At 51.5% G+C, this 21930-nt stretch overlaps 2 protein-coding genes across 9 annotated transcripts in view; both read left to right on the top strand.

Moving 5' to 3' along the window:
* The window catches only part of HIPK1 (homeodomain interacting protein kinase 1), a 53709-nt gene extending 37980 nt beyond the window's left edge, over nt 1-15729 (top strand). For 2 of the 8 annotated variants that reach the window (XM_036015339.1, XM_036015338.1), the window contains 8 exons: nt 1084-1205; nt 2335-2469; nt 5014-5156; nt 5552-5734; nt 6208-6414; nt 7957-8204; nt 9866-9996; nt 11007-15729. In XM_036015339.1, the coding sequence (XP_035871232.1) occupies nt 1084-1205; nt 2335-2469; nt 5014-5156; nt 5552-5734; nt 6208-6414; nt 7957-8204; nt 9866-9996; nt 11007-11495 (1658 nt within the window). In that variant the 3' untranslated portion in view covers nt 11496-15729. Of the gene's footprint in view, nt 1-1083; nt 1206-2334; nt 2470-5013; nt 5157-5551; nt 5735-6207; nt 6415-7956; nt 8205-9865; nt 9997-10671; nt 10778-11006 lie in introns of all 8 variants that reach the window. The other 6 variants (XM_036015343.1, XM_028502459.2, XM_036015344.1 and 3 more) reach the window with 6 other exon arrangements.
* A 2170-nt stretch (nt 15730-17899) lies between these two features.
* OLFML3 (olfactomedin like 3) lies at nt 17900-20702 on the top strand. The gene is made up of 3 exons (XM_028502824.2): nt 17900-18101; nt 18741-19026; nt 19421-20702. Exons 1-3 carry the CDS (start codon nt 17988-17990, stop codon nt 20239-20241), a joined length of 1221 nt encoding a protein of 406 aa, XP_028358625.1. The 5' UTR covers nt 17900-17987; the 3' UTR covers nt 20242-20702.
* The last annotated feature ends 1228 nt before the right edge of the window (nt 20703-21930 follow it).

Here is a 21930-nt window from a genome sequence, read left to right on the forward strand (position 1 = left end):
CCTCTTTGGTAACATTGAGAGAAATTAGTTGGTGATAGCTTAAAAAGTATCAGTGATGGAATATCTGGATAAAATGTTTTCATTCTTACTTAACTAAACGGATAGCATTAATGAATTAGAAACCTAACAGAAACTTAACTTCTCTATGGGGAAAGTTTTGATAGGGTAGGCTTAAAAAAAGCTCTGAATGCCCTCTTCTTGGTTCTTGGCAGAGGGAAAACTATCCTGAGCCCCTCTTTTCCCCAGAATGAGATCTTCCTGTTTGCAGGAGACATTTATTCAGCATTTCTGCCCAGAACACAGGGAATAAAAAAGACCAGTGAGACATGGCCACACGGTTTTAAAGGCAGCACCAGGGTCCTGACTTTCCAAGCTGTCCCAGCCCCAAGGAGCCTTGTTAGAAATCTGTCAGTGGCAAGAGCCGATTTCTAAAGAAAGTAGAAAAAAGTGTTTCTGTAAACCAACATGTCTACTTTTTAAACATGTTTATCCCAGGCATAATTTAGTTCACATACTGGTTCAAGACAAAAGTATTGGACTGATTTGCAGAGTGGGTGGTACTTTTTGAGGAGGGGGGTAAAACACCCCTTAAAATATTCTGAACAAAAGGGTACTTTATTGATAAATTATTGAGCTTTTCATAATGTTTTCTTACCTAACTTAACCCAAAGTTATAATTATATTTTGGCCTTTGCCTTTTAATAGATTATACTTAAAAAGCAATACCCTCCTCCCCAGTGGATTAAAAGTTGGGTGTAATTTACTAAGTGAAGGTTTTTTTACTGGTTTTGCCTATACTGTTTGTTAATAGTAAGGGTGTTGTAAGTTTTGTAGGATAAAAAACATTTCAGAATTCCCTTAAATCCACCCTCCCTGTATCAGACATCTTCTCATTAATCCTACCTGAAAGGACCGTGTCTCCTTTTACTTTATTTTCAGACTTCTATGAAACTACTAAGTATCTAGAACTAAAACCTAAACAGTGGATTATTTGAACAGAAAAGCTAACAACGACCCCCCTCCCCAACAAACAAACAAATAATACCCAGCACGGTGGTTTAACTGTGCTGCTGTTCTCTGCAGCTGGACTACAAGCAACAACAAAGCACTCTGGATTCCCTGTGAGGATGGATAACGCTGTGCCCATCGTCCCGCAGGCACCAGCGGCTCAGCCACTGCAGATACAGTCAGGAGTTCTCACGCAGGTAAGAAAGCCAGGGCAGCCTGGACACTCCATGCGGCTGAAGCGCTGTTGAGAGTCCGATATTTCGTCCTAGAAAAAGGTGTTTGCTTGGAGTGTGCGATCTTTCTTGGTCATGACTCAATGGAGTCAGAGGGAAACATCATTAATGAAACCAGGTGCTCACCCCAGCTCCACCAGCGACTTCCTTAGACGAGCAGGGATGAATAGCCGGACTCTGAGAAACTGTCTTTTGAGAAAATGTACGCCCAATTTTATGAGATGAAGTAATTTTTATGTTGGTGCTTTCAGAGGTATCTTACACATGTAACAACCTTTTGATTCTGAAAATAAAAGGTTCCCCTTTGGCTCCCCGAGGGTCCCCTTTGGTCCCTCTTCCAGAATGTCATCACAGTTCAGAGGTAGGACCACGTCGGGATGCTTCTTCAAGCATTGCGTCCCATTACTCCTTGTGTTTCCCTGGCCCGTAGAAAGCTTTGAATCTTTTTTTTTTTTTTTTAAGATTTTATTTATTTATTTTTAGAGAGGGAAGGGAGAGAGAGAGAGAGAGAAACATCAGTGTGTGGTTGCTGGGGGTCATGGCCTGCAACCCAGACATGTATCCTGACTGGGAATCGAACCTGCAACACTTTGGTTCGCAGCCCGCATTCAATCCATTGAGCTACGCCAGCCAGGGCCCGAAAGCTTTGAATCTTTATACCCGCCATGGAACATATGACTCCAAAGGTCAAGAAAATCATGAAGTGTCCATACAAGCAGTAAATGTGATATTTTCCACTCTGTGTGTAAAAGTTTATGGCCAGTGACACATGGGAAATTCTGAAATCGCAGACCCCTTAATTAGTGAGTAGGAGTTCTTGATACAGGCCTTCGTGGACTGAACTCTCTAGAAAGGATCCTCTGAATCTGGCCCAGGAAGGATTGCTCTGCCTTTTTGCTTTAGGCCATTGACACTAGACCTGGTGGGCTAATGCTGTGCGGAGCGGAAGGGGGAAGTTGTGTTTGGTACACGCATTTGAGGTCGTAGGAAACTGCTGCTTGTTGGTGATAACTTGGGGGGAGCGAGGACCCTTCTGTACCCAGATAACCTGCCTCCGTATTTGTGTCACTCACCTGCCTCATCTACGTTTCAGGGAAGCTGTACACCATTAATGGTAGCAACTCTCCACCCTCAAGTAGCCACCATCACACCGCAGTACGCGGTGCCCTTTACTCTGAGCTGCGCCGCCGGCCGCCCGGCGCTGGTTGAACAGACTGCTGCTGTACTGGTAATTCCCCTCACTTGATTGTGTTACTAACGGAGTTTCTTTGGTTTTTTTCTTTTTTTTTTTTTTCTTTTTTTTTTCCTGTTCGTTTTTGTTCTGTTTTTCTGATTTTCTCATTTTTCAAAAAATTTCAACCAAGTCTTTGCAGAGGGCATGGAAGCATGTGCCATCTTGTGGCTGTGTTCTTGCTGCATCTTCAGTGTCTCCTTGCTTTCCTCCCCAACGTTTGCCGAAGCCCCGCGTGGCTCTGAGGTTGAGTGTGGCGCTGTGAGGAGCCAGGTCCCTGGCCTCTCCTCTGCCAGCCTAGAGTGGTGAGAGCGCTGGGTGTAGACTCAGAAGAGCCTCGACCCTGTATCCGCGTTCTGCCTCGCTGTTCACCCTCCCCGACCCCTGAGAATGAAAGACAAGGCCTCAGTCCGGCAGGACTTGAACTCCTCAGGAAGTTAGCGTCCTGCTTTATTGGGTGTTTTCAGTTTCTAGACCTTTCGTACTATAGACATGTCTGAGGTCCTCTGAACGTATTGCTGCATCCGTGGCTGTTAACGTCCCTCCTGTGAACACACGAAGCGAACTTTCTGCTGCCCCTGCTCAGTGGCAGCTTCTACCTTCTGTTTGGTCCCTTCAAGAGGATCCCTGTAGGCGGCATTTGTTGATTGAAATTAAAAGTGAACTCATTTTTAGAAGTTTATGGAGCAATTTTTTACAAATAGGTCTTTATACAAAGGTGAAAAACATGGATGAAAAACTTCATGCAAATACAATATTTGTTACTAAAAGTTTTGGGGAAAGTTATTAAATACAGCAGCAAATGTATGGGGTTAGAGCTAGGAAAAACAAGTAGGACTTGGAGGTGTATTTCGGGATTTGTAACTTTTTTTTTTAAGAGTGACCTTTGGATGTATTTTGGACATCCAACGTTTTATTTTTTGAGATTTAAAATTAGGCAAGCATTTCAAAACCTGATTGATACTGTGAGTCCTGATATTTCTACATCCTTCAAAGAGGCTTTCAGTTTCTTTTGTTGTTTCTCAAGGACTCGTGAGTGAAGACCCTCCTAGAAACACACTTTGGCTGTTGAAATTTGCTGGTTTTCAGTTTAAGTCGTTACCATCTTCAGATTAAGAATAAGCATAAAGCTCGAGTACAGAGAAGTCAGATACAGTTCTAGCTGGACTGGTTAAGCCACTGGTCTTAATCGCTCACCTAGAGTTTCAAGGTTGAGATTGTTGGTTGACACCGACCCTTCGCTGCTTCTCCTGAGTTTGCACTAGCCACTTGCTGAGCTTTGCACACTTCTGTTCTTCCTCTGTCAAAACAGTGTCGTCGCTTGGAACGCCAGATTTCTGCTTCACGTTGGAATGTTACTTCTCGCTCTGTATTAAACCACATGCTTTGTCTCGTGCAGGTGTTGGCTTATGGCAAGACGCATGGTGTAACTTAACATTCTTCTCTTATTTTTCATTCGGTTTTGTTTTAAGTTCTGCGTGTGGTAGCAGACGTATTTGCAGTTTCTCTGCTTTAAAGGCTGCTTGTTTGGAACCAGTATTTGTAACCAGTAGATTTGTTACTTGCAGAAATATTTTTAAAACAGTGTCTGATGGCCTTGCAGTTTGAAATTCAAGAAACAGAACCATATGTACCCAAGCACTGTAGGTGATTGTATTGTAGACTTCAAGTTTAAAAAGGAAACTTTCAAGTCTGTTCATATTTTTTTTAGAAAATGCCAGGATTTCTGTAAGAAGCACAGAAAACATATTTGTTGCTGTCTGTTGCACGTGGCGTGGCCTGTGAAAAACTAGAAATGATGAGTTTCTTTGAGGTGGTTAGTTTCATGTTGAAATGTGTTTCTACAAATGATACCTGAAACAAAATGTTTTAGGTAACAATTAAAAACAAAATATGGTGCTCTCTGGCATCTGTTTCATAAGCGTTCTACCTGATGCCTTAGTTTAAAATCCTATTAAGTGGCTCCAAACGATGAAGTTCGCTTTCTCGCGCTGGCACGAGCTTGTTGACCAAAGGACTTTGGCCTTCAGTCGTCAGCCTCTGGCTCCACTTTCCCAGCACTACTACCCCTTTAAAAAGGACCGATTCTCCCCTTTGTTTTATGGGTCGAATTGACCTGATTATCTTATCTGATTGGTGTTTAAAATTTAAGTTCCTATTAATCTCAGGGGAGCCGTCTTAACTCTTTCTAGGGATATCCTGTAAATCTTTGAAAAAATGATACTCCAGCATTTAACCAGAGCTCAGAGCTCACCTCTGAACTTCCCAACTCCTTCACTCTGTAGTGTAACAGGCTCTCTCAAATAACCACAGGGCCCTGTGGTCAGACTGTGGAGATGGCCAAGAGAAAGCAGTGTGGCTCTCTGTCCTTATCATAAGACTTGTAACCCCGAAGCCCCCACCCCTTTCTTCTTTAATCTCTGCAAGTTAACAATCTACAAGCAACTTCTTGTAAGATGTGAATTTTTCTTTCATCTGGAAAACAAAGAGGAAGCCGAGAGCGAGTCAAGTCCGGATCTCTCTGTGTGTGTTTCCTTGCAGCAGGCTTGGCCCGGAGGAACCCAGCAAATTCTCCTGCCTTCCGCTTGGCAACAGTTGCCGGGGGTGGCCCTGCACAACTCCGTCCAGCCCACCGCAGTGATCCCAGAGGCCATGGGCAGTGGCCAGCAGCTCGCAGACTGGAGGCAAGTGCCGGGGCTCCTCTCTGGGGAACCTGCAAGGGCACATCGCGCCGGGGAGGGGCAGCCTGGTGAGGCTGGGAAGAACATGAAGAAAGGAGAGGTTTATCTCTGTTTGAAATTCTTTAGGAAGAGGACCCATATGGTTCTATGTAAGCTTTGAAGACAGGAAAATAATAGGTTTTAGGCTCAGGAATCCTTTACTTCAGATTTAAAGAAAGTCTCATGCAGTTAGAAACCCTGTGGGGAGAACCTGTGGCCTCGTCCCCACGTGCCCACGTGCCACGTGACAAGTAAAATGCAGCTCTTTGGGTCATTGGAGTTGGCGTTCACAGCTCTCTCGCCCTGATCTGCCCGTGTGTCAGGCATTCACTCCTCCCCGCCCCCTCCTGTTGGCGCAGGAATGCCCACTCCCATGGCAGCCAGTACAGCACGGTCATGCAGCCGCCGTCCTTGCTCACCAGCCACGTGACCCTGGCCACCGCTCAGCCCCTGAACGTCGGCGTCGCCCATGTCGTCCGACAGCAGCAGTCCAGCTCCCTGCCTGCGAAGAAGAACAAGCCGTCCGCGGCAGGCTCTTCCAAGTAAGCCCCCTGGCAGCTGGGAGGTGATCCCGGGCCTGTTCGGGAGAGGTGGTGCCCGGCATCTGGGGCGCTGGGGTCTGGGCACTTTGGGGACGAGGCAGCCAGTGGCTGCCCGGCCGAGGAGGAGCCAGCCTGTCATCCGGGCGTGCACATCACGCGTGTCCTGGCGAGCCTGCCGGCCTTGGCTACGCCCAAGCTTTCACTTTTCTGCCCACTTTAGGGATGGAAGTTAACCCCGGGGGGAAAAGGCATAACAAAAATAAGATTGCACTTGTATTTCAGTGTTCTCGCCCCTGGAAACCCCGGCTGGGGTGGTTGGTTTACCTTTCATTGGAACTTTATAGTTTAAGCGCATTGGCTTAGTGATGGGGTGAAAGGGAAGCACAGAGCAAACTGGGGAGGGTTGGGGGGAGAGGAATTATAGTTCTGGGGTCCGAGAACTGAATGGTCTTTCTTACAACCTTTTCCTACAGGTCTTCTCTGGATGCTCTGCCTTCTCAAGTCTATTCTCTGGTCGGGAGCAGTCCCCTCCGCTCCACATCCTCCTATAATTCCCTGGTCCCTGTCCAGGACCAGCATCAGCCAATCATCATTCCAGACACTCCCAGCCCCCCTGTGAGTGTCATCACTATCCGCAGTGACACTGATGAGGAAGAGGACAACAAATACAAGCCCAGCAGGTAAGATGGGTGGACGGTTCACTGGCTTGGCCGTGACTGGTGGCCTCAGGCGAGTGGCCCGGCTTGGGCTGTGAGAGGAAGGACTAAGAAGAGGTACTTTGGAAGCACGGCTTTGGATGCGTGAGCCGAAGCCCTCAAGTCTCCCTAAGGGAGCACTGTCAGGTCTCCTGCAGTGTTCCGCATGCTCATCAGTTAGACCAGCCGTGCAGGCACACTAGGCAGAAGGCGTGTGCGGAGTTGCCGGGCTGCGCTGGCCTGGAGCGCACACGGTGCTGCAGGGACGCGGCCCCTCCATCTCGGAGCTGTTGAGGCTGAAACCAGCTGCGCGACAGAGGCACGTGGGCAGCAGTTAGTTGGGACGAGTCGGCCGACCCGAGAGTGAGGCTCGTGTAGCTTCTTACTCTGAAAAGGCCTCTTTGGAAGAGGTAGAAATTGAAATAGCATTGCTTTCATTTTTCTCCTCTGCTGTATGGTCTGAAAAGGTTAAGAATTTAAGTACCAGATTATTTCTTCTTATCCCAGCACCTTAGTCCAAGTCCTTCAGTGGGCAGTTAACTAAGAGTGGGTGCATTTAAGAACTGGGACACCCCCTCTCTCGCACGTGAATGTACTGGGGTCGGTTGCCTTTATCGCCCCGACTTGTGTTCTTCGCTGGGCTTCCGCTGTCAGACATGCAGAAGGGGGAGAAGCCACTTTGACATGAAAGCAATGTAAGGGACTTCACAGAGTCATCCGTCTGTATGTAAAATAAGTGTAAATGAACTTGAAGAGTAATTTTAGAATGAGCCACTTCAAAAGGGCTATTTACAAAACGGTATCTGCAGTTAGAGAACGGTGTTTACAAATGGTAAGTAGACTTGACACTAAGTCTACTGTGAAAGTGCTCATTGAACTGATGTGGGGTAGAGAAAAAGTAAACTTTCCAGCGACGATAAGTATCCTAGTAGTGGCAGAAAGTTACGTAACTAGCGGGATTGCTTTGACTGGAGTCAAGCAATTGCTAAGTCCTTTAAAGGGGAAAAAAAAAGGAAAAACTAAAGGTAGTAAGGTGGGATCAGTTTGCGAAGGAACTTAAAAACTAGGTTGGGTGAGAAGTTTGATTGGCTCTAATGAGGAGCCTGCACCAGTCTGTCAGGGGCAGGAGGAAGCAGGTGTGTGAGCAGTTCCGTCGAAACGGCCCGGACTGGGCCTGGCGAAGCGGCAGCACGGCCTGGTTGGGGGAGGCCTGTGCTCTGGAGGCGCTGGCCCGGGGTCTGAATTCTGTCCTACCGCCTGCCTGCCCTTCTTAGTTCTCCCAGGCCTCAGTTTCCTCGTCTGCCAAATGGGGATAGCAGTGCCTACTTCACAGAAGTGTCCTGAGGATTCCAGGTGTGTGTAGAGTGTAAGAACAGTGCCTGATGCATCGTAGTAAGCACTCAGAAGTGCGGCCGTCGTTATAACTGTCAGTCACTGTCACCATCACGGTTACCGTGGGAGGACAGGAGGCCCTCACAGAAACAGCGCTGAGGGGTGTCGAGTGTTCCTGTGTCTCCTTCTCTGCAGCTCTGGCCTGAAGGCGAGGTCGAATGTCATCAGCTACGTCACTGTCAACGACTCTCCGGACTCCGACTCTTCCTTGAGCAGCCCCTATTCTGCGGACGCCCTGAGTGCCCTCCGGGGCGATAGCGGGTCCCTCCCGGAGGGCTCTGGCCGGGGCGGGGGTGACGGCACGGGCACTGGCACCCGCACCATCATTGTGCCCCCGCTGAAGACGCAGCCGGGCGACTGCACTGCGGCCACGCAGGCCTCGGGTGAGTGTCTGCGCCGCGGGCGTCTCGCTGTCCGCCCTTGTGCGTGTCCTTCCGCCCTCGTGCGTGTCCTTCCGCCCTCGTGCGTGTCCTGCCGCCCTCGTGCGTGTCCTTCCGCCCGGGGTGGAGACCTGCGGCGTAGATGTCCTTGAAGATTACTTAACTCAGAAATTAGTTCCCTGTCGTAGGTAATTATTTTTGGCCATTGGTTTATCTTTTCTCTGTTTATTTTGCTTGGATTAATGAGAAAAATGGATTTGTAGTGTCAGAAATACACGCACTGCTGATGGGAGAAGGTTGACAAGACACACGTTATATGGCAGGGAGAATTAGCAAGCATTTTCTGTTTTGCCACAGGTGATTTGTTTTGATGATCCAGAAGTGGGCAGGAACCGATACTATTAAAAGTGACTACACAGATGTTTTTGGAAAACAATATGCACTTCAGATTTTTTCTCTGCCAATGTCATAGCAGTGATGCTTTTCTGGGTTTTAGTATCAAACGAATCACCTTCCTGTGCGCCGTTGGATGCTGGGCCCAGGCTCCTTGGGTGGGTACTGGGGGTGCTCGCTGCGGAGCCAGGCACGGATCTCCTCACCTCTGACTCACGTGACCGCCCACTACCAGTGTTCCTGGTCGGGGGGCCTGCAGTGAGTTCAGGGTCGGAACCTCGGCCTCCTCAGCCTCTGGTCGGAAGGGGCAAGAAAGTTGAGGGGAGGCATGCACATGTCTTAACCTCTTTAGCCCTGGAAATAGTGAAAACCAAATTGTGGCCCCACCCAGAGGCAAAGGGCCCAGGAGATGTAGTCCTTGACTAGGCGGCAGTTTCGGGTGGACACTACCCAGCAAAGGAGGGGGGCGTGCATTTTTGGTGTCAGTATAGCTGTCTCTGCTGTATTTGTGTGACTCGGTGTTTTGCTGTGAATAATGTTACTACCAGAGACAGACATTGGGCTCTAATTGGAGGGTATGGTGTTACATGCAGCCAGCTGTCCCTTGCAGACAAGGCAGAATGTCCCTGTCAGGCTACTGAGCAAGGCTGTTAGGGGCTCTCTGTCCGTGGTTGGGCCCAAAGGCAAGAGCTCTCCACAGTCAACTGTTAAAAGCTCCAGCCTTCCTCGTGGGAGCCAGAAGGATGCAAGATTTCGAAGACTGATTTTGCTTATTCAACTGCCCTGCAATTTCTTAGAATTAGAAGACAATGCGTGCCCAACAAGATATAATCTTGCCTTTCTTTAAACCCTTTTGATACTTAAATGTCCTAAGTATTAGCCACATCTAGTGCAGCTTCGCATTGTCCTTGCTGCACTTTTTTAATCCTTTCCTGCATAAAACCAGGCCCCCGGCGGGGGAACTGTGCCTCGTGCTTGTATTTCATTAGTGCCTTGCACGTTACAAAAGATTGGATAATACTTACCGAGGTGTACATGCTGCAGGCCCCTTATGAGCTTTTCGTAGCAGGACAGGAAAGAAAAGGATAATACAGTCTGTGTTCTGGTGTAAATGCAATGCAGGAAACAAGACACACCTAAAACCTTACCTCCCGCCAGCCTCGCACAGACGGGCACTGAGGACACTGTGTGAGGCCGTCTGAGGTTTAGCCCGGTGATCCCGAGCGGGTGGCTTCTCCTAACTAACGAAGGCCTGCCTGACCCACTTTTAGGTCTCCTGAGCAGTAAGACCAAGCCGGTGGCCTCGGTGAGTGGGCAGTCATCTGGATGCTGCATCACCCCCACGGGGTACCGAGCTCAGCGTGGGGGGGCCAGCGCAGCGCAGCCGCTCAACCTTAGCCAGGTAAGCGCTGGGGACTGCTGGCTTCTGTGCGGGGCCCTGCCTACTGTTACTCTCTGGAGAACCCCGCTTCTGGCTGGACCCCTGAATAAAGCCAAATGAAGCTCCTTTCGTGTCAGACCATTGGGCGTTCTGTAGCCTCTGTCAGATCTGCGCGTGCCGTGCCTCTCCGCCCCTGTGGAGTGTGCTTGGGGCGGACAGCCCAGGCTTCCCACCAGTCCTTCTAGTCTGTCCTGGGAGATTAGAGAAGCATCTGGAATGTAGAAGGAGCCTGAGATGCTTTAGTCCATGTCTGGTTCTGCACCACCCCATCGTTCGAGACCAGACTCTCTTCCTTGAACTCCCAGATCAGAACTAACTCGAGCCTCCCACTGTTTACTTGAGGCAAGAGACAGGGGAAAGCTTTCTGGCCACCTAGTCAGCCAGTGCTAGTCCTACCTGTTGTGTGAGTCTGGGGCGTGGGGCTTTCCCCTCCCGTCTCATCGTCCGGCGGGGGTGGGGGGTGGGGGTCACTATTCTATTTGTGTTCACGCTTTCCTCAGCTCAGATTCTGGTGCTTGTGTGATGTCTACTGGTAGTGAGAAAAGTGCACGTGTGAGGGTGTGATTCTGTGTGTGTGTGAAAGAGAAGAGCATGTGTAAGAGCAAATGTAAGTTCGAGTTAGTGCATGTGTTTTAGGCTCCACAATTCAAGAGGGATATGAAGAACTTAGAGGAGAACAAGAGAAAACATGGCCGAGAAAGAAAGGTTAGGAAAAATTCAGATTCACTGACGCCAGAATAGGGTGAGTTGAGTCGACAGTTACTACCCTGCAGGAGTGGGCACCCCTCTGAACTCTCGACCCTGCCCCCCACCCCTGTCGTGCTTGAGAGCACAGTGCGGCCCCCTGGGCTGGGTTAGGGTCTGGGCTGCCCAGAAGCAGTGTGAGTTCAATCCTGAGCTCTCAGCTTGGCCTTTGATGCTCCGAACCGGAGTGACCGCGAGATTCCTGATGCCCTCCTTCCTCCTTGCAGAACCAGCAGTCGTCATCAGCGCCAGCCCCGCAGGAGAGAAGCAGCAACCCTGCCCCCCGCAGGCAGCAGGCGTTTGTGGCCCCGCTCTCCCAGGCCCCCTACGCCTTCCAGCATGGCAGCCCACTGCACTCGACGGGGCACCCACACCTGGCCCCGGCCCCTGCTCACTTGCCAAGCCAGCCTCACCTGTATACATACGCGGCCCCCACCTCCGCTGCCGCGCTGGGCTCCACCAGCTCCATCGCTCATCTCTTCTCCCCCCAGGGCTCCGCGCGGCACGCCGCAGCCTACACCACCCACCCCAGCACTCTGGTGCACCAGGTCCCTGTCAGTGTGGGGCCCAGCCTCCTCACCTCTGCCAGTGTGGCCCCCGCTCAGTATCAGCACCAGTTTGCCACCCAGTCCTACATTGGGTCATCCCGGGGCTCAGCCATCTACACTGGATACCCACTGAGCCCTACCAAGATCAGCCAGTATTCCTACCTGTAGTTGGGGAGCCCCACAGCCACCTCTCCTGGCTCCGAGCTCTTCGCTGTGGGCCCCCAGAGCCTCTCCCTCACCGTCTCTGGAGACTCCTCAGCCGGCACCTTGCTCTGCAGGGGCCGCTGGAGCAGAAGCGTTTTCTCCGGGAACCTGTGTCGGTGTTGGCCGCCTCCCTGTAGCCTCCTGGTCCACCCTCCTTGTCACCCTTTGTCTTCGCGACAGCAGCTTGGTGTCCGGGAGAGTTCAGGTGCCCCTCTTCTGCCGTTCCCAAGGAGGAGGATCCTTCTGAAGTCACCCTCCGAAAAATATTTTCTCTATTTCTATAAATGCTTTTAAAAACAAGGGAAGCCCCTTTTATTTAACGTTGTTTTGTCGTAGTTGCTGTTCAGAGGGAAAATGCTGATGGAAGGACTTGAAATCGGGCAATAAGTGAGAAAAGAAAAATCATTACTTTTTGCTGTTTAAGAACCAAGACTTAAAATTGCCTACTTTAAGAGTAGCTCTCACAAGTCCTCATTTTCCTATCGGGCATTTCTTCTCAAGATTTTACTTTTGTTTGTGAGCTATTTAAACTTACAATGTTTTAGTTTTGTCCTCATGTCACATTATACTCAAGGGTCAGTTGTTACTTCTGTGGAATGCGTACTGCTCTGTGTTGTCGTTGGGGTTCTCCAGCCGCTCCTGTGTAGATCACGAAGTAGTGTTGAAAAGGCAGCTCTCGCCTGCTGGTTCACTTGGTGCGAGAGACTGTTCCTGCCATGAAAACACAGAACACCAGGTATTCTTTTTAAGTGAGGCACCACGCATTCTTTTAAAATTATTTTCTAAAAAGTCCTTCTCTGGTTCAGCTTAAATTTTATTATGGAAAAGCCATGCAGGTGGTTATTATTGTGTGGTGGTGGTGGTGGTGGTTTTATTATATGCAAAAATCTCTTTGTATTATGTGATACTGGCATTAATGAGCTTTGCCTAAAGATTAGTATAGTATGAATTTTCAATAACACACCTCTCTCTCTCCTCGCCTCCCCTCTCCCTTCTGTTCTCTGTGATTTATCTGGGGAGAAAGCTAAAGAATCTGAAACCAGATGAGAACATTGTGTATAGCTTTTATACTTTAAAGTAGCTTCCTTTGTATGCCAGCAGCAAATTGAATGCTCTCTTATTAAGACTTATACAATAAGTGCATGTAGGAATTGCAAAAATATTTTAAAATTTTATTACTGAATTTAAAAATATTTTAGAAGTTTTGTAATGGTGGTGTTTTAATATTTTGCATAATTAAATATGTACATATTGATTAGAAAAATATAACAAGCAATTTTTCCTGCTAACCCAAGATGTTATTTGTGATCAAATGTGTAGTGATTACACCTGAATTGTGTATTTAGTGTGTGTCTGACCCTCCAGTGTTACCCCGGAGATGGCACTGATGTCTCCATTGTATTTAAACCAAAAGGAACTGATACTTGTTGGAATGTATGTGAACTAATTGCAATTATATTAGAGCATATTACTGTAGTGCTGAGTGAGCAGGGGCACTGCCTGCAAGGGGAGGAGACCCTTGGAATCGTTTTGCACAGGTGTGTCTGGTGAGGAGTCGTTCAGTGTGTGTCTCTTCCCTCCCTCCTCCTCCTTCCCTTATTGTAGTGCCTTATATGATAATGTAGTGGTGATAGCGTTTACAGTGAGCTCGCCTTAGGATGGACCAGCAGGCCCGGTGGGCCCTCCTCCGTTCGCTGGGGTTTGTCAGAACAGGACGAGTAGCCGTGTTGTGTCAGTGCGTTGTTCTCAGCTTCCCTGCCGATGTTGAAAACCAGAAATAGCAGCTTTCCTCCTTCTCCGCCATTCTGCCCCCTTTGCGTTTTGGCGTCGCAGCCGAGTTCTCCCAGAGCCCTTGTCCCCGCGAGGCTCTCACGGCGCGTGGCTGCCCTGCTGCTGTGAGCGCCCGGGGAGCAGGTGGGGGGGGCGGGGCAAGCCAGGATTTACTAGGCATTTTGACTTTTTAAAAAGTATGTGCAATCACTTTGAGAATGAGATTCCCCCCCCTTTCCCCATGTGGCAGTCCTTCCTGCAAATAGCTGACATTCCTAGTGAAATATTTGCCTGTCGAAAAAAACATGTAACAGACGTGTCTATACCAAAGAGCCTGTCGTACTGCTTCCCATGTCCCCGTGCTGCCAGGGGTAGCGTTGTGATGCCGCTGTGGCAGGGAACTCACAGAAAGGTTTCTTAGCTGGTGAAGAATATTAAGAAGGAACCAAAGCCAGCTGAGTCATTGGGCTTTTTGAGGTTTCTTTTTTAACAACTAGTATATTCTTGGGGCCCTTCCAACTGTGAAATCGTCCTTGTACTCTCAGCTCCTGCATGGATCTGGGTCAAGTAGAGGGTACTGGGGATGGGGATGTTCCTGCCCGTAAAAGATTTGGGGGGAGAAGGTTGATCTAAGATGCAGTGTTCCATCTGAACCGAGAGTGACATACCGGAGGGATAGTCTAGGACCGGTTCTTTGTGGAGATGGTGCCAAGGAGGTGCAGGATGGAGCTGGGAGACTGCGTGGGGGCCGGTCAGCGAGCTCTGCACCGGGTCGAACACCAAGGAGCTGTCAGGGTATTTGGAGTTCTTCACTGTAAGGAGCAAGGGCTTCCAGGACGGGGCAGACCGCCAGTACAGCCTCCCAGGAACATGTTGGTGTTTTCTGTGTGTTTTTAAATCTTACGGAGTTGTGTTCTCAGCCCTGTGTTGGTCAGGACACCCACGCAGTTAGTATAGTTCCTGTCGTTAGTGTTACACAGTGTTCTGGTCAGCACGTGTGATCTCCGTGTCTCCTTTTTGCCAAGCACATTCTGATTTTCTTGCTCAAGGGCAGATCTAGTTTCTAATGGAATCATTTTTTTGTTCCTTATCTTCCCTCTGCAAGGGTTAGGAATTGCCGTTTTTCAAGAAACGAGATGGGGGGAGGGGAAGCCCACAAAACACTCCACTCCTGTCCCCAATCCAATAGATACATACATCATTTAAGACGCAGAGGAAAAGACAATACCAAGGTCTTCTATTGTTACCTTAACCATCTTGCTAGCATTGTGTGGCTTTAAGGATTTTAGAGATTTTCAGTCTTAGTTTAAAAATTGGCATTTCAGATTTACCAAGACAAAAATCCACCCGTGTCTGCTGAATGTGTGTGTGCACAGTGTGGCCCTGGACTCTGCGCCTGGGGCTCGCCATCTCTGCCCCTGGCAGGACGGGAGAGGCCCTGGGAATTCAGTGAGCAGCCGGCCTGGGCCACGGGGGCCGGGCCTCAGACCAGGTGAAGGCCCCAAGGCCTCTCGGGAGTTGCATTTTCAGCTCCTGCCCTTCAGGGTGAGAGAGCAAGTAGGGGAATGTGAAGAACAGCCACTCGAGGCTCATCAGGACCCCGATCACTGGAGTTTTTACTAGCTCCCACGAGGGGATCCCACCGTCCGTGCTCAGCTGAGAGCCGGCCCCGGGGACAAGAACTGCATGTCAGACCGCTCTGGCCCTCCACCGCCCTCCCTGAGGGGGCTGCGCCTGGCCACCCTTCGCCAGGCAAGCACAGCAACGGGTGCTGTAGTCAGCGTTATTATGCAAAACCCACTGGTCATGATGGTTTGCTTTAAGTTAGGAAACGAAATTGCCTCTCAGTGACAGATACGGCCCAAGCCTGCTTCCTGTTTCGGATTTGTTTTTAACTGATGGATGGTGCAGCATGTCTACATGCTTGTTTGTTGCTGAACTTATATAACGTGTGGTTTCGATTCAGCTCGAAAAATAATCTCACTACATGTAGCAGTACATTATATGTAATGTTAGTATTCCTGCTTTGAATCCTTGATATTGCGATGGAATTCCAACTTTATTAAATGTATTTGATATGCTAGTTATTGTGTGCGATTTACACTTCTTTTGCTTTTCCCCTTTTCTGGTTGTGCGCTTCCTTTTACAACAAGCCTCTAGAAGCAGTTTCTGAGAATTACTGAGTTATGTTTGTAATGCAGATGTACTTAGGGAGTATGTAAAATAATCATTTTAACAAAATAAATAGATATTTAAAATTTAATACTAACTACGGGAAAAGGGTCCATTGTGTAAAACATAGTTTATCTTTGGATTCAATGTTTGTCTTTGGTTTTACAAAGTAGCTTGTATTTTCAGTATTTTCTATATAATATGGTAAAATGTAGAGCAATTGCGATGCATCAATAAAATGGGTAAATTTTCTGATTCACATGGCTGTCTTTGACTTTTGTTGTGGAATGCCCGTCCTGCGGCACCTTCCTGGCCGCTGTCAGTGACCATAAGTCGCCCCCGACACGGTCTGTTGTTCCTGCAGGGAAGGGGGTGGCGCAGGGAAGGGGGTGGCGGTTCCCTCTAGGGGAGAATGCCCGAGCCCATCTCGGAAGCAGCTTTTACTGAGATTGGCATGTGCAGGGATATATGTCAAAGGGCTCTATAGTTACAATAAACAGATACTGTTTATAGATGACAGTTGAAGAAACACAGAAATCTGCCTCAGGTCAGGGTCTGCTAGACACACTGGCATCAGAGGATCCTTAGGCTAAGGAGTTCACTCCTTATGTTTTGAACTTAAACCTCTGGGTTTACAGAGGCAGGGCCATAGCAAAGCAAAACAAGCTTCAAAGGATACATACAATGTAGATATTTCAGGCCTGATTGCCTGGGGCAACCCTCAGTGTTGTATGGGGTGGTGCCTGCCTCCTGCGTTCATGGCATTCCAGTGGAGAGGTACACGGGCAAGGCCTTACTTGGGGCTACAGTCTCCCAAACCACACAAAGCCGTCCCCAACATTTCCTTATGGGGGTAGAAGGGGGATCAATAAAAGGCATCTTTGGAGTACCTAAATACACTTGAACATTATTTGACAAATTATATATTGGAGACAAGTGTATTTTTCATACAGACCTCACAACAGAAAGGAGGAGGCATCGCTAGGGAACATTTCTGAGAACAGGCTTCCAGGACCCTGACTTGAGATCATCGGGGTCTGGCCCTTCCCAAGAGGCGGAAGCATCTGACACAGGCTAATGAAACTTTGTTTCCTAGCGTGTTCCACCCGACACCTAAAGGAGCAGAGTGAAAACGAAGCTCACCACGAGAAGATGCTCTTCTTCCCTCTGTTCACGCTGCAGTTAGAAGCAAAGTCCTTTTTAGGGAAGGAGCATTTCCAGTCAGACTTCTCTTGATTCTAAAGGGAATAAACTTGCTCCAGATAAAGAATTCGAGATGAGTCTGGATCAGGCATTGCAAGTCTCCAGCTAAATGCTGTCTTCATTGGGTTCCTTTGGACACATGTTTCAGGCCACATTAAACCCCGCAGTGGCCACCAGTGCGTCTGGGGCTCCCGAAGTCCTAGCTGGGATATAGAAATAAGAAACATTTAGAAACACTTTTAAACCATAGCAAGAGAAATGATCAAGAGTCCTTTCCCATTAGTAGGGAAGCAGAGTATATTTATTTTTATTTACACTGCACGTATTTTTCAGATGTTTTTCCTGAATAAATAAATGTAAAGTCAGTGTCAGCTTGCTGAACGCTCGCCCGTTAGGAAAAGGCAATACCTAGAACCTTTCAGGCAAAGGAAAGCCATCTAGTAAGGCTTTGCTGTCAATCAGGCTTCCAGGCAACCAAGAGTTTACTTCTCAGTGACTTGTTTTTGTGTTTTCCAAGTCGTTTTTGACCTGTTATATTTTCTTTTTACGCTAGACCAGAGAGAGATTGGGATTGCCCCGTAGCAACTGGGTGGTCTGTGGGGAAATCTGCACTTTAATGATAAAAATTCCTATAAATTCACTCTGCTTGGCTTGCTTTGTGGGAAATTCCATATGAAGTTCAAGTCAGCCTCGGTTTCCCTATTAATCTTGAGATGATACCTGAGGTTTAGCACTAGATGGCGCCAATGAGCTATGGGAGAAGGTCATGCAATTGGCTACTGAGGCTTCCACCCCCCTCAAACCTTTCCCCCTCAAACCTCATCTCCCCTGCTTCCAGCTTGCACTGAACAAGGCAAAAAACAATCCGTGCTGTTACTGTTGGGAAGGGAAAGGATTAATGAAGGATCTTATGTCAGTGCTGGAAACCTTCTGAGACATGGGAAGAGTTGGCTGTTTTCTCTGGGGCCCCCCCAGCCTAGCTGCTTTTCCCGGGTGGCCGCCCAGGAGGCTCTGCCCCAGGGTTTCCATCTCCTTCCCCTCTCCCGGGGAGCCCGCAGCCGAGGCTGGAGGTGGTTAAGGCTTCTGGCTGCTCTGCAGTGGGGCCATCTGTGTTTGATCAGTCCAGGCAGGAAGGAGGGGTAGGGGCTGTAACGGGCCTGAAAGCATTCCAGAAGAGTGAGAGAGACCCAGAGGTCCGGAAGGACGAGGCCCCGCCCCCGCCCCGCCTCCAGCGCGAACCCGCAGGGCTCCGGCGAAGAGGCCGCGGGCGCAGGACTGCACACTCCTACCCGGGCCCGCTCTCCCGCTGCCATGGGGCCCGGCTCTCCTCTCTTCGTCCTGCTCCTTCTGTCGTTGTGGGGACCCCTTCGGGGACAGCAGCACCACCTGGTGGAGTACATGGAACGCCGACTAGTTGCCTTAGAGGTGAGAGACTCCTTTCTCTTCTATCCCGGTTTGTCAGGTATCAGGCATCTAGGGAGAAGATTGGTGTCTGTAAAAACCTACAGAAAACCCTGCCTTTTACTAAGAAGATCCTCTTTCCTCACAAACACAGAGCAATTCACACCTTTGTGTCCCCCCCCCCCCCCCCCCCCCCCCCCCCCCCCCCCCCCGCCTCCACCCTGGGTGGGATTAGAGAACAGAGGGACACGGAGTGGATAGGAGAGCTAGGAGGTGGGGATGCATCTGAGAATTCGATTGTTGCAAGCTCCCAGACAACTTTCTGCCATTTTAACCCTTTGAAGTCTGTAGCATCCTAATCCCAGGAGATTTGTATAATGGAGCAGAGACCCCTCCCCACCCCGGAGGCTCAGGGACTCAGTGGCCCGGCTCACAGAGGAGGCAGGCTGGAGGACACACAGTAGGGGCAGGGGCCGAGGTGAATCTGAGCCAGGCTTTGTGCACACTTGGCGTCTCTGAATGTCTGGCTTCCTCTCTATGGGGGTAGGAGGGGACCTTGCTGCCCAGCTGAGTGTGCTTTCCCCCTTTCCCGACTCCCTGGTTGGGCCTCTCCCTGCCTGGGAGTTGTAAGCCTGCAACCCTCCCCTCTCCCCCTCCCTGCAGGAGCGGCTGGCCCAGTGCCAGGACCAGAGCAGTCGGCATGCCGCTGAGCTGCGGGACTTCAAGAACAAGATGCTGCCGCTGCTGGAGGTGGCCGAGAAGGAGCGGGAGGCCCTCCGAACGGAGGCGGACACCATTGCGGGGAGAGTGGACCGTCTGGAGCGAGAGGTCGACTATCTGGAGATGCAGAGCCCAGCTCTACCCTGTGAAGAAGTGGGCGAGAAAGTGGCGGACGGCGCTGGGACCAAAGGCAAGGGCAGAAGAAATGAGAAGTATGACATGGTGACAGGTAAGCGATCTGAAAGCCGGCCCCCGACTCGGAGACCCGTGCTCTTGCGTGGGCACCAGCCCGCACGGAGGGATCAAGCCCTGCAGGCAACACTGAGCTGCCCCCTCCACTGCTCCCTTCCTCCTCCTCGCCCCAGTCTGCTCCGGCTGTGTCTTCAGAATCTGCCTTAGGGCAGCTCTGCAGTGACAGGTCCGTGAAGGGGGGTTGCCGTGGGCCCAGGCCCCCCGTGGTGCCCTTTCCCCTTAGTCCGCCATGACAGTGGGTGCCTCCATTGGGCGAATGCGTGCTGCCCTCCAGTGGCCGCCCCCCCCCCCGGGGGGTGGAGGGGCCCGGCGTTGGGCGTCTGACTCTTGCCTGCATTTCCTTGTCCTGTGCTTCTCTCCTCGCCCACCAGACTGTGGCTACACAATCTCTCAGGTGAGGTCAATGAAGATCCTGAAGCGGTTCGGGGGCCCAGCCGGCCTGTGGACCAAGGACCCCCTGGGGCCGGCAGAGAAGATCTACGTGTTAGACGGGACCCAGAACGACACGGCCTTTGTCTTCCCAAGGCTGCGCGACTTCACCCTTGCCATGGCGGCCCGGAAGGCGTCCCGGGTCCGGGTCCCCTTCCCCTGGATCGGCACGGGGCAGCTGGTCTACGGCGGCTTCCTTTACTACGCCCGCAGGCCGCCCGGGGGCCCCGGAGGGGGCGGCGGGCTGGAGAACACGCTGCAGCTCATCAAGTTCCACCTGGCCAACCGCACCGTGGTGGACAGCTCGGTGTTCCCGGCCGAGGGCCTGGTCCCCCCGTACGGGCTGACGCCGCACACGTACATCGACCTGGCCGCCGACGAGGAGGGCCTCTGGGCGGTCTACGCCACCCAGGAGGACGACAGGCACCTGTGTTTGGCCAAGTTAGACCCGCAGACGCTGGACACCGAGCAGCAGTGGGACACGCCGTGTCCCAGGGAGAACGCGGAGGCTGCCTTCGTCATCTGTGGCACCCTGTACGTCGTGTACAACACCCGCCCCGCCAGCCGGGCCCGCGTCCAGTGCTCCTTCGATGCCAGCGGCACCCTGACCCCGGAGAGGGCCGCCCTCCCTTACTTCCCGCGCCGGTACGGCGCCCACGCCAGCCTCCGCTACAACCCCCGCGAGCGCCAGCTCTACGCCTGGGATGACGGCTACCAGCTCGTCTACAAGCTGGAGATGAGGAGCAAAGAGGAGGAAGTGTGAGGAGCCCTCCTCGCCTCGTCTGACGAGTCTCTCTCCTCTCCGTGCAGTTGCAGCCCCACTGAATTTCCCGTCCTCACCATCCCGACGTGGGCAAGCCGTAGTTCAGACCTCGTATTCCTAGCCAGTGGAGGCCACGTTCCCAGGGCCTCTTCATTCCACGCGGGATCGTGAGGAGTCCTTTTGGAGCTAGAGGGGGAAAGAAACCCTAAGGGTGCACCCTTCTCTCCTGCCCCATGTCCACAAATTTCAGGCCAAAGATGACCCAGAACCAGAGCTCTGACCTCGTGTGGGGGCGACCCCAGTGAGAGGCCGCAGAGTACGTGCCTCTGTGTGGGCTGGAGGAGAGAGGGCTGGGAGACGCTCCGCTCGGCCGTCTCTCCCTTCAGTGTCCTCGAGAATGGGACTCCCTCCACCTCGTTTTGTACTGAAACGTCTTGCATTAAAAGGAAAACCCACTGCTCCTCGCCTGTGTTTGTTTGGGGCCACCCTCGGGTCCTGTTTCCACCCCGTGACCCTCTGTTCCCTCCTCCACCCCATCCCCACTCCTTCGGAGGAGTCCACACTAGGGACTTGGCTGGGCTCCCTGGCTGCGGGAAAAGGAACTTCTCTCCTTACAGATTTTACTGTGAGGCGCCCGGGGAAGTAGCTCGAATTGCGCCCCTGGAGGAGGCTGGGCAAACTTCTCCACACCCCCTCCTCCCCAGCAGCCCTCCCAGCGCCACCAGTGGCACCGTGCCTCCGGCCACGAGACGGCCCAGGGGCAGGGTGTCCAGTTCCAATTCTCAGAGGTTCTCAACCAGAAAATGGGTTTCAGTTGCATGGAAGTCTACTGTGGAGGCCAGAGGGCCGCATGTGCTTCCAGGAAGAGCGGGCAGCCTCATCTCCAGAGGAGAGACTCACTGGGCCCCCAGCCCCAAACCCCACTCCCATCGCCAGCATCGGGCTGGCCCCCGGGGTTGCACAATCGGACTTGGTCTGAACTCTGGTTTTCCTGCTGCCACAGCGTCTGCGGTTTGGGTGGAGGGGCAGTGACCATGTCTGAGATGTTAGTTCTGCCAGTTTCCCAACACACTCCCTCTCTCCGCCCTCCTCCTCCCCACTCTCCCACCCTGGGCCTGGAACCTGGCAGAAGGCCCTCCAGGAGTCCTGGGAACTTAACCCTTTCTTGACGGTACCCGGGCTCTGGTTTGCATCTGGGGAGGGAAGGGGACGGGAAGAGGAAAACCCCGGGCTGTGGACTCCAGGCTCCAGGAGTCAACAGTTGAGCAATGTACCAGGCCTGCCCCTGCTTTGCCCCTGTCGGGCCCTGGGGAGCAAGGCTGCCTGCCTGGTAGACCAGACCCCCTGCGTTGTGGGGCAGTGGACCTCAGGCCACTGTGGGAGTCCTCGCGGTGATTCACCTCAAGGGGGGGGGGAATGTGGTCTTCTGCCCACAGTGCACCTGCCCACCCCCCAGATGGGGTGGGTGGGCCAGGGCCCCCGGTGAGCCGCCTCTGCCTTCTCTGCTCAGGCGGAGCTGCTCCCCGCGGTGAGGAGGGGGAGAGAACGGCAGTAGGAGCCTGAGGCGGAGGGGCTCGCGCCCATTCCATTCTCTCCTAATGTGGGGCTGGCAGCCATAATCACCGCCTGCCAGCCCGTGGAGGGGGCTGCCCACCCAACATCTGCCCCAGCGCACCACTGGGAGGGGTG

This window comes from Phyllostomus discolor, chromosome 14 (assembly GCF_004126475.2).
Source record: "Phyllostomus discolor isolate MPI-MPIP mPhyDis1 chromosome 14, mPhyDis1.pri.v3, whole genome shotgun sequence".
Taxonomy (NCBI): domain Eukaryota; kingdom Metazoa; phylum Chordata; class Mammalia; order Chiroptera; family Phyllostomidae; genus Phyllostomus; species Phyllostomus discolor.